At 40.0% G+C, this 12,518-nt stretch overlaps 1 protein-coding gene across 1 annotated transcript in view; it reads left to right on the plus strand.

Annotated features, from left to right (window-relative positions):
* LOC124723005 (kinesin-like protein KIF3A) overlaps nt 1-12,518 on the plus strand; it is a 116,300-nt gene that overhangs the window by 88,526 nt on the left and 15,256 nt on the right. The window contains exon 11 of the mRNA XM_047248182.1: nt 1,494-1,730. Within this exon, the coding sequence (XP_047104138.1) occupies nt 1,494-1,730 (237 nt within the window). The remainder of the gene's footprint in view (nt 1-1,493; nt 1,731-12,518) is intronic.

Here is a 12,518-nt window from a genome sequence, read left to right on the forward strand (position 1 = left end):
TGTCAAGATCTCGCCGGAAAAGCCTGAAGAGTTACATCTTGTAGTTGCTTATTAAAGCATTCAATCGCACTAATGATTAATTGTCTGCACCAGATGAAAGAGCTGTGCTTTTGGCATGGCAAATTTTTCATAAAATTTATAAATTGTAACTGAGCGTTGGAATTGGAAAAAGAAATGGATGACATTTTGGTAGTTACTTACTATACCATCTGATATAGTGGGCTCTGAACCGTGAAGTTAAAATCCTGGTCCATTTGTTCTGATTTAGGTTTTCTGTGGTTCCCTGAACTTAGATTCCTGTCTGGTAGTATGTCCCTCAAACGAAATTTTAAATCATAAAAAAAAATATGTATGATGCATATTGAAATATACAAATCTCACTTGATGGTAGGCCCTAGAAATTATAACTTTGGGTAGCTCCTAATCTTAGGAATGAAATAATTAATTTTTCGTTTTACTCTCCAACGGAAAATGTCAAATTTACCATATGCATTTCCTATCACTGGTGAGGCCTTTGTCTTGATATGAAAATTACTGTGATTACTCCTGGGATATATCAAATGTAATGCAACTACTGCACTCTCAGTTAAGATTGCACAGTTAACACACAGCACTTGGTTGCAAAATGCGTTTCAGCATAATATTGGGGACCCATGATGTGTGATTCACCATGTAGGCTGTTTTTGTCTTCAAACAATAGAAAATTCGAACTACACAAAAGGGAACTTTTTCTACAGTATGTATGTAGTTTTTGTCACCTATTTCCTTTTTACATTTCTCTCTTCTGTTGTTGTCTACTTAGTCTTCCCCATTCACTCAACCATCCATCCCAAGTACAACAGGTTTGATTGTGTGGCATCTGATTCTTTTATTGCAAAGTACAGTTTAGCTTGTTAAACTACAACTGCTGAGGGTCCCTAAGGATATTTGGTATTATATGGTACTGGAATGACATGATATAAACCCAGCCCTATGTATGCTATATTGTCTAAGATGTAGGCAAGGAACATGGGATACCAAATGTTCCTTGGCCTCGACATTCAGCCGTAATGTTGCCAACTGAACTGGTGTGGAAGTTGGTTACCTGGAGCCTGGTCCCCATTGCCACAAAAGCAGTTTGGTAGTTCTTGCCACAAAGAGGCTATCTAGTGATCTGTGCATAAGTACGTGTAGCTCTGCATGGTCATTTCACTCATTATTGAGAGTAATTCATATAATAAATTTTACTTTTCTCCCAAGTTCCATTATTTCTTAATTCAAATACTTTTATTAATTTCTGGGTGTTTAATAAATCTCGCTTTGACTTCTAATAAAAACATGATTATTTTTATTTGTTTGTTAAAGTTATGATATAATTTCAGTGTGTATGCACACTTTGCAAAACCATGTAGAAGTTTCCGCCAGTTAGTTGGTAGGACAACATTCCACTTATTTTAGTGAAACCACTAGGAGTGTTCATTCATATTGTTAGTGACAAAAATTTCTTCCGACAGGCAGAATTAATTGACATGGAAGAACGTTATTCGAGTTTACAAGAGGAAGCTGCTGGAAAAACTAAAAAGTTGAAGAAAGTGTTTGCCATGTTGATGGCTGCAAAAGCAGAACTAAATGACTTGCGGCACGAACAACAGCGAGAAATGGAAGGACTTCTGGACAGTGTATTCAGCCTGACCAGGGAGCTGAAGCTTCAAGAAACTATTATCGATGCTTTCATCCCAAAACAGTATCAGGTTAGTTGAATGAATGTAAACAGATCATTATTATTTTTTATTTAGTTTATAGCTTAAGTAGTGTAAATTATGGCACAGGTGGTTTCCCTTTACCTTCATAGGTATACTTTTTAATGTACTGTATAAATGGCTTTACAGCTTTAATTTATCTGGAAACAATATTACAAACTGAAATGTAAAAAGAAAATAGAATTTTTAGCTTCAAAATAAAAATATAACAGCACTTGGATCACTGTTGAATTTATTTTGTTTAGTGAAATATCAAGCTAATAATAGTTGCAGTCCTTTTCAGTAAATTTTGAAATTCCCATTATTTCATATCTCAATAGCAAACCTGCCAACTTTTGTGGTTTATCTGAAATTTATGGAAATTGTAGAATTTTATGGTTTTATGGGTGGGCGGTGTCATTTTATGACTTCCCGGATAAAAATTTGAAATGTTAACATTCAGTAATCACCCCACATCTGCATAATCAATTGTTTGCATGTGTTAAAAGCAAGTCTACAATAGGCAATAACTCATTCTTTGATATGATTGATACTTTTAATCGTGTGATGTTTGTGTCATCATTGGATTTAAAGCCAGAATAACAGTTCTTTTATGCGAATCTTACATGTCAACAGAGTCTGCTCCACAAATTCTTTGTTCCGCTCCATTCACTTGTTGTGATTTAACCCTTATTCTTGGACCATGTGTGAACTAATGACATTCGTTCCATATGTGTGTGTTTTTTTACCATGTGCATATTCTTTGTTCACAAGGTTGGTACCATTTTCATTTAATGGTTTAAGACTTTTTGTGCATGTTTCCAATGAAGTGTTGACTGTCTTGAGTGTTTGTGTCAAAATTTTATGTGACATTCAGTGATCCAGTTCCTTTTGATGTTTCAGTACATATCGAGATATTCATTCTCACAAGGGAACCTCCCCATCGCACCCCCCTCAGATTTAGTTATAAGTTGGCACAGTGGATGACCTTGAAAAACTGAACACAGATCAATCGAGAAAACAAGAAGAAGTTGTGTGGAACTATGAAAAAAGTAAGCAAAATATACAAACTGAGTAGTCCATGTGTAAGATAGCCAACATCAAGGCCAATGTGAGCTATGGAGCGCAGTGGTCCTGTGGTTAGCGTGAGCTGCTGTGGAACTAGAGGACCGTGGTTCAAGTCTTCCCTCAAGTGGAAATTTTACTTTCTTTATTTTCGCAAAGTTATGATCTGTCCGTTCGTTCACTGACGTCTCTGTTCACTGTAATAAGTTTAGCGTCTGTGTTTTGCGAGCGCACTGCAAAACCGTGCGATTGTTATTGAAGTCGCGAGCTATATTTGCTGGATTCATATTGCCCACAGAATACATCTCACGTATTTAATGCACTCTCGTCCAAAGTAGTGAACAGTCTACTGCCAGTCAGGGAGCCTCGTTAGCAGGAATACTCTCTCTTCCGTGTGCTGTAGTCGACTGACAGTGTGTGTTTCGATGTTTGTTTAGGTGTAGCGTCCCCATACTACGGTGCAGTTACCTCGCATCGGACGGACAGACAGATAATAAGTGTCTGAAAATAAAAAATTAAACTTTTCAGTCGATGGACGACGTGAACCAAGGACCTCTCGTTCCGCAGCCGCTCACGCTAACCACGGGACCACGGCGCTCTAGAGCTCAGGTTGTCTTTGATGTTGCCTATGTTGCACATTGACTACTCAGTTTGTATATTTTGCTTATTTTTTCATAGTTCCACACAACTTCTTCCTGTTTTCTCGATTGATCTTGATTCAGTTTTTCAAGGCCTATCCACTGTGCCAACTTATAACTAAATCTGAGGGGGGTGCGATGGGGAGGTTCCCTTATTAGACATTTTCAGATGCTCTATTCCTATTGCAGAAACAATAAACAAGAAACAATACTTCTAGACATTTAAATAATCATATTCTGTTGATTTTCCGTGCATACTAAAATCAAGAAAGGAAAAAAAAATATGCCTTCTTCACAGTATGTGGATGTGATACTAATCTTGCACATGGTGGAAGATATGATTTAAGTAATCATGTGAAGAGCGATAAACACATAAGTTATGTCAAATCAAAGGAAGATAACAAGAAATCAACACCTTTTTTGCCAAGTCTGGAAACATTTACAGTGACTTAATTAGGGCCAAGGTCTGTTTAGTTCCCCTCTGGTTGGAACACAATGTGCCCTTAAGTGTGGCTGATCATGCTGGTGCTTTATTTAAAAAGATGTTTCCCACATCAGAATTTGCAGAGAAATATAGCTGTGGTCGCCCAAAAACTACATGCATTGTAAATAAGATAGCAAAAAATGCATCATCTGAAGTTGTTAAGTGGCTTCAGAGTGAACCATGTTATTTAGCAATGAATGGAAGCAGTGATGCGAATGCCAAGTTGTGCCCTGTTGTTTTTACATTCTATGATATTCCATGGGAAAAAGTAGTGAGCACTGTGCTATCCATACCAGCATTAGTTGGGGACTCAACAGGGTGAAACATAGGTAACCTGATGTTATCACGGCTGAATTCTCGTAACATACCAATTGAAAACTGTGTGGCTTTCGATAGGACACAAAAATGGGGTTTCAGTGATTCTGAAGGAAGTTCAACCAGGTATTGCCATCATAGGTTGCATTTGCCACCTGATTAATTCAGCAGCTGAAAAAGGTGCTGGAAGATTACCACTTAATATGAATGAGATCCTTGTTGATATTGTCACGTAGAAGAAGGTGTAATTAGATGAATGACGAACACTGGCTTCACTTAACGAAGGTTTATTCAGCACTTGCATGTATAAGAGTGCGGAGCAAACTGCCTCCGGCCAGAACACATACAGTATATGTACAGCTAAAGACCATTCCAGTATATTAATTCTTGACATTTGTGGATACTTCTAGAATGTACTCGAACCGAATATAGAAATTAAAATTGTACAGTCCAGGTGAGTTTTGAAGTCACGACCCTCCATGCAACAGTTTAGTATCATAACCACTACACTACGGCGCTACTCAGCTTCGTCTGTGACATTGCTCCCTCCTTAAGAGAACAGCGTCTCAGTGTTATGTCCTCCTAGTCTGGGCACAAGTCATCAGTCCTGCATACTCAACTCCTGATGACTGATTCTTGCACTGGCAGTGATTCTCTTAGAACTTCTTTTGCTGCCACACTCTTCGTCACCTTTCCACTTGTTGCCTTTTACTGGAGCTTTGAATTTACCCTGAGTTGCAGGATCCTTATAGGGCTTCATTTGAAGGACTTGGACCGTATCGCTGATCATTCGTTGTCTTGTGTCGGGATTGAAATCTTCAACTTCATAAGTAACATCAGACAACTGTCTTACAACCTTATAAGGTCCAAAGTAGTGCCTGAGGTCACCAGGCTGGTAGGCAACAGGGCTGTGGCTCATGTCATACCTTCGGCGATTGTTTTCTTGAGCATGCAGCGTGCGGAGTCGAGCTAACTGCCAAGCTTCCTCAGCTCTGGTTAACATCTGGCCAATACAGTCATCGTCCACATCATCAGGATGTAACGGGAACACAGTGTCCATCGTCGCAGTCGGCTCACTCCCATGCACGAGGACAAATGGCGTAAATCCTGTGTTGTCATGTTTATCAGTGTTGTAGGCAAACATCACTAAAGGTAGCACCTCATCCCAGTTGCTCTGCTCAACATTGACGAACATTGATAGCATGTTGGCCAAGGTGTTATTAAGGTGTTCAGTAAGCCCGTTAATTTGCAAATGGTAGGCAGTCGTCATGTGATGAGTAATGTTGCACCTACGGTTTACCTCTGTCACAAGATTCGATTGAAAAACTTTCCTTCTATCAGTAATTACCGACCTTGGGGCACCGTGTTTTAATACAATGTCTTTCACAGTGAATTTGGCTACCTCAGATGCTTCGGTTGTTTTCATGGCTTTTGTAATGGCATAGCGTGTCAGATAATCAGTGCAAACAATAATCCATCTATTGCCACTAGTAGACATTCGAAATGGTTCAAGGAGGTCCATCCCAACACGCCGGAAAGGTGTTTCGGCTGGTGGTCGGCCAGGTGGTTTCTGAGGAACTGCCTTTCTCCTCTGCCACTCTCGACAGTGCGACACACAGTGACGGACACTCCTAAATAAACCTGGCCACAAAAATCTGTTGCAGATTCTATTGTATGTCTGGCCTCAGGTGTGTCATGGAATTTCTGTAGAACATCTAAGCGCATGTGTTTAGGAATCACTGATAGCCACCTCTTTCCAAATGGATCAAAGTTTTTCTTGCAAAGTAATCCATTAACTGCCTTAAATTGTCCTTTCACACCCTCTGACCGATTTAAGGCAAGCGTAATTTGAGATATCGTGGCGTCCTTCTTCTGCTCAGCAGAGAGATCCTGGAGTGCAGCGAGACAGTCACTATCTTCATCAAAATCTCGATGGTCTTGCACAGGGATTCTTGAGAGACAGTCGGCATCTAGGTGTTTTCTTCCATTTTTGTACACTATGCTAATGTCATATTCTTGAAGATGTAGTGCCCACCTGGCGAGTCTTCCTGTTGGATCCTTAAGACCTGCCAACCATCAAAGTGAATGATGGTCTGTAACAACTGTGAATAGCCTTCCATAGAGATACTGTCAAAATTTGCATATGGCTCAGATCACAACAAGAAGTAGTTGAGTAGTATCTCTCAGCTTTTGTAAGTGTCCTAGAAGCATAGGCTATAACCTTCTCTTTTCCATCCGAAATTTGCACCAGAACAGCACTGATCCCATACCCACTGACATCTGTGTGTAGTTCTGTAGGTGCTCTCTCATCATACAGACCAAGTACAGGGTCAGTCGTCAGAGCTTTTGGCAGCACATCGAAAGAATCTTGTTGAGCACCACCCCAGACAAATGTAGCATCAGCTTTTAACAACTCTTGGAGTGGCCTGGCTTTGATACAAAAGTCTTTGATAAAACGACGGTAATAAGAACATAATCTGAGGAAGCTTCTCACATCTCTAATACTTTTAGGAATAGGAAATTCTGTTATAGATCTCACCTTTTCTGGGTCTGGCCAAACAGCTTTGTTTGACACATGGCGTCCAAGTATTTAGATTTCTTTTGATCCAAAGAGACACTTTCTTGGATTAAATTTCAGTAAGCCTTGTTGGAGACACATAAGAAAGGCCCTCAGTCTTTTTATATGTTCATCAAATGTCTCTTAGAACACTATAATGTCATCTAAATAACAAAGACACATCGTCCACTTCAGGTGACTTAGAAGATTATCCATCATCTATTCAAAACTTGCTGGTGCATTACACAAACCAAACGACATTACCTTAAACTCATACAGGCCCTCAGGGGTGACGAATGCAGTTTTCTCACGATCAGCTTCATCTGCTTTGATTTGCCAGTATGCCGAGTACATGTCCACGGTTGAGAAAAACTTAGCCACCTTTAGACAATCTAGAGTATCGTCAATTCGTGGAAGAGGATAAATGTCCTATTTAGTTATCTTTTTAAGCTTCTTGTAATCAACATAAAGCTCCAAGTGCCATCCTTCTTCCTGACGAGAACCACTGGTAATAACCGTGGGCTCTGCAAAGGCTGTATTATGTCATTCTTCATCATTTTCTCTACCTTGTCATGAATTATACTACATTCCGTTGCTGACACACGGTATGCTCTCTGTCTTATTGGTTGATGGTCTCCAATGCTAATCTGGGGCTTGACTGTCGATTTGTCTAATTTCCTCTTCATCTGTGGGTTGAAGCATTCAGAGTACTCTTGTAGAATGGCAAGTAGCTTCCTCTGTTGTTCCTTAGTGAAATCTGGTGATAGTCAAGCTAGAAGATCTTGTCTCGTAGTGGTAGCGCTAATTTCGCCCACAGACTCGGCATGGGAGGTTTCTATGACCCTCAGCTGTTCTTCAGTTAATGGCTCAGTGTTTGCTACGCACATGTGTCTTCGAAGGATCTGCCGTTCTTGGCGGCAGTTAACTATCCACAATTCACTGTATCCACTCTTAAACGGGACGGCAGAGGCTGGGATGACCAAGTTATTCTTCAGTGGTATGCTTCTCTTACATTCCACTACAAGATCCATGGGTTGATACATGGCATGACTCATGACAGTTACCTTTCTAGCACTGACCGCAGGAATGATCACTTCACCCAGCACACACAGTCTCCAGACACTCAGATGTTCATCTTCCTGTCCACAGTATCTCATCTCGTCTAGCATAATCTTCGAGTGACCACAATCTATAATTGCCTGAGAAGCTTTCAAAAAGTCCCATCCGAGAATGATGTCATGACTACACTCTTGTAAGACAATGAATTCTAAGGGCTGTGTATGGCCACTTATACCCACAAAAATGACACATCTTCCTGTAGGTTTTACATATTTCCCATTAGCCACCTTCAGCAGAGATGTCTTGTTGTTGATGAATACGGTTTTCTGCAACTGGCGATGGTACTTCTCTGAAACGACTGATTATGATGCTCCAGAGTCCACAAGAGCTTGGGCTGGCCGGCCATCCATGACGATGTCGACGTAGTTTCCTATCATTTTTGTAGTGATGGATGGCGAAGGATTTTGCTCTTCTGCGACCTCACCTCCTTTAGTTTTACAGATTGCGGCAGCTAGGTGATCGGCTGGAGCTTCTAAACGGCAATGGAGACCTCGATCAGCGTGTTGGGGAGCGTCCTCTCCAGCGGCTAGTTTGCGGTGATGATGACCTACGTCATCCTGCACCCACATCTTCTTATTCATCTTCGTCGTCCCGGAGTTGCCATTAGCTAAGATCAATCTACTGTCTTTTGGCGCGGGTATTGTCAAATATCCGACGCCTTTCTCGAGAGTAGCCCACCACATGTCCCGGTCATCCACAGTGGAAACATAAAACTAGTTCCTCATGCAGCATTGTAGGAACGTAACTCCGCCGAATGAGAGATTGGGTTCAATGTCTGTTCCATTTCCTCCCATATGACCTCTTGAAGCATCTCAGTTTTTTGCTCACTGTGCAATCCAAGTGCCTTCTGAACTTCCTCTGTCACTATGTGATGAAGAACACTTGTGAAATGAGTTGCTTCCTCCATGACAGACATTGATACAATGTTTGGAAGCCATTCAAACTACTTGAATTTAATTCTTCTTCTTCTTCTTCTTCTTCTTCTTCTTCTTTTTTTTTTTTACAATACATTGTCTCGATATACTTGCACCATTTTATGAAGTCGTCTGCTATCGAAACCTCCTTCAGGATTAGGGCTTGATACATGTCCTCAGCAAGACCCTTCATGAGATGTGCAACCTTATCTTCCTCCTTCATTCTAGGATCCACTATTTTACACAGCTCCAAGACATCTTGAATGTAGGATGCTGTAGTTTCTCCTGGACACTGTGCCCTGTACTTTAATTTATCTTCAGCCTTGCACTTCTGTCATTGTGTGTCGCTGAAATATTTGCGCAGTTCCGCCTAGAATACTTCCCAGCTTGTGAACTTCTCCTCGTTGTTCTCATACCATTGCTTGCCAGTGCCCTCCAAGTAGAAAAATACGTTAGCCAAACACACGGTGTCATCCAATTTGTGAAATTTGGCTATACGCTCATATACCTTCAGCCACTTGCTTGGATTGTGGCCAATTTCTTACAGAAGAGTGTCAAAAGAAAAGAATGCCTTCAGAAATTTGAGAAAATATATGGTAAAGAGCCAAAGAAAATTCTGAACCATGTATGTACTAGGTGGTTATCTTTAGGCAGATGTGGTATCTGCTCTTGTCTTCGAGGAGGAAGTAATATTATGTACCCAAAACATTTCCACAATCTTGACGTCTTTCAGAATACCTATAGTTGAACAAAGTGGATCCAAAGAGTATCAGAAGAAGAGAATTCTTGATTCTGCTACTACACATGCCCCTAAAAGAATAGCATATTCTTCCAAATGTGACAAACCCACCCTAAAAAGTAAGACTTCTGCTACAACACGTGAGGAAAAATTGTTTGTGTTCCTATCCTCAGACTTGAACAAGGCATTTTGCACTTTTCTTCATGTGACAATTCCTGTATTTGACAAATTGAATATTGCCCTTCAGACTTCTTCCCCACAAGTTTACTTTTTATTAGAACTCCTAATGGATTTGCTAAAGAAGATGTTCACCAAGTTTGTTAATTTCAAAATTGTCAAAAGCTCCTCATTGCTTGAAGTTGAGTACAACTTGGCTCAAAATCAAAGAAGTGATGATGGGTTAGTTACTGGCACTCAGGCTTCATAATTAACTATCTCCAGGATACCGATAAATCCCTTTTCTTTGCATCCATGAGAAACTACTTTCGTACTGCCTGTGACTGCATCATCAACAAGTTTCCACTCAAGGGTGACGTGTTAAGGCATGCTGAAGGTTAGACACTTGAAGATGCACAGTTTTCTTCCATTCGTTTTTTCTAGGAAATGTTTCCTGTCATGTTATGCGAGGAAGAGAATGAAACTAGAGATGAAGTGGTGAATAAGATTCAGAGGCAGTTCACAGCTCTTCAGGTAGATGACACTGGCTGCAAATCAAAATGCTGCAAGTGATTCCAGTTGGGTACAAATATCAAGAATTTGTGGAACTGATGAACTTCTTAAGTATAACCAAATTTCTAGAGTAATTCTCTCTATTCTATGACCATAGCAATGCTGAATGTGAACGTGTTCTCAACATTGTAAAGAAAAATAGAAGAGAATTCAGATCATCCTGTCCAATGAATCTCTGGAGTCTTTCTGTTTTGAAGACCAGGAGTTCTGATCCCTGTTATGACAAAACTTTTTCTGAATACTTTTGCAGGCAGCTAAAAAAGCCGTCACTATGACTTTAAAGTAGAACTAGCGTATGACTTCCAGTGTGTATTATACAGGGTGTAGCAAAAAGAATCATCCGATTCGGCATGTCTATATGTCAATGCAGTATTCAAATTGTTCTCACACTGCAGCGAGTATGCCTTGAGTTACAGCTTCCACACCTGCTGTTATACAATGTCTCAGTTCAGTCATTGTCACTGGTAATGGAGCCACATAAACAGAGTCTTTTATAAACCCCCACCAGAAATAATCATATATGGTCATGTCTGGTGACCTTGAAGGCCAGTAATGTGATGCTGAATCATTTGGTACAGTGTGACCGATTGATCATTCAGTAATCCTTTAATTTTAAAATTCCCACAGTTCCAGATGCCAGTGCGGCAGTGCCCCATCCTGTTGTTAAATAAAGTCATTCAAATCAGTCTCCAACTGTGGGAAAGAAGGTTCTCAAGCACATTGAGATATGTGCTCGTCACTAAACACTAAGTGTGGAAGAAAACTGTCATCCTCCAATTTGCCTACAATGAAATTACAGAACTCTACACATTGTTGTTTGTCACCTTCACAGAGAGCTTGCAGTAGCTGAATTTTGTATGGTTTCATGTGTAAACATCAATGCAGCACACACCAGATGGACATCAGGGGCATGTTGAGCTGTCGAGCTGCGTGGCGAATGGATTTCTGCAGACTTCTTGTGAAACTATGGCAGATGCGTTCGACGCCTGTGTCATACACTTGGGGGATGGCCCAGCAATGGGCCTTTACACAAACAACCTGTTTCTTTGAATTGTTCATGCCATCGTCTGATGCTCTGTGCTGTAGGAGGATGCGCACCATACCTAGTACGAAAGTCACGCTGAACCGTTATTGCTGACGTGCACTGTGCAAAACATAGAACACAAAATGCTTTCTGTTGACTCAACACCATATGTACTAGAACTGAAGTGGGTGGACAGTACTGCAACCTGGCAGGAACCATGTAAAGCTCGAGAGTTTGCTTTTTCCAACAGTTTGTTGTTCACACACAAATAACATAATAGTTACAATTTTTTAAGACTGGATGATTCTTTTTGATACACCATGTATTATTTCTTGCCTGTGTTATGTGAAACAAGTTTTATTGTGTAAAACATTTTTCAATTATCACATATCTTGCTTAATTTATCGAGGAAGTCCTGTTATGTATGCTTCAAACCAATATTCGCCATACCTGCTGCTGTTTAACATGGATTTCTTCTTGATTGCTATGTTCATCTACAAATAATTGGCCTATGATGTAAGTAGACGTGATTTCATGGAAATATCCTGTTTAAAGCACAAATTATTGTATTTTGTAGCCCAGAAGTATTATTATTTTCATCAAGCTGGGGGTCTATCGAAAACCGTTAGATTTTTTGTTGCACACGAGTTTTACTGATAGGCCTTTTCAAAAGTTCGCAGGTATGCAATTGCTACACACACTCCTAAATGAAATATATCTTAGAAATAATTACGCTAGAAGACTGGCATACATCACTATTTTTCTTTTACTTTTCAAAACTCATAGCAAATACTGTCTCTGAAGTATAATCACATGAATGTGCAATTCCCTCCCCCTTCATTCTCTTCCCTGTACACACACACACACACACACACACACACACACACACACACACACACACACAGTGTTCTGATTTAGTTATGATTTACTTTATTTTAAAGCTCCATGTGGGCTGTAATGTTGTTTCGTGTCCAGTAATAATTTATTCTGATCATTTAAAGTAGTTTTCATGTCACCCGTACTGCACTTTCATAGTCAGCATTTGATATTATAATGAAAAAGCAAACACATAATTAGCTTTTACTTTTTTATACAAATTTTCCATGTTTCACTTGTTAGGAACACAAATAAAAAATTAAACTGTTTAATCACTCCTTTTATCCAAACAGTTGCTGACCGTGTGTGCACCTCGGCTCTCCCTATTGTATTGCACTCT

This window comes from Schistocerca piceifrons, chromosome X (assembly GCF_021461385.2).
Source record: "Schistocerca piceifrons isolate TAMUIC-IGC-003096 chromosome X, iqSchPice1.1, whole genome shotgun sequence".
In the NCBI taxonomy this organism is placed as follows: Eukaryota; Metazoa; Arthropoda; class Insecta; order Orthoptera; family Acrididae; genus Schistocerca; species Schistocerca piceifrons.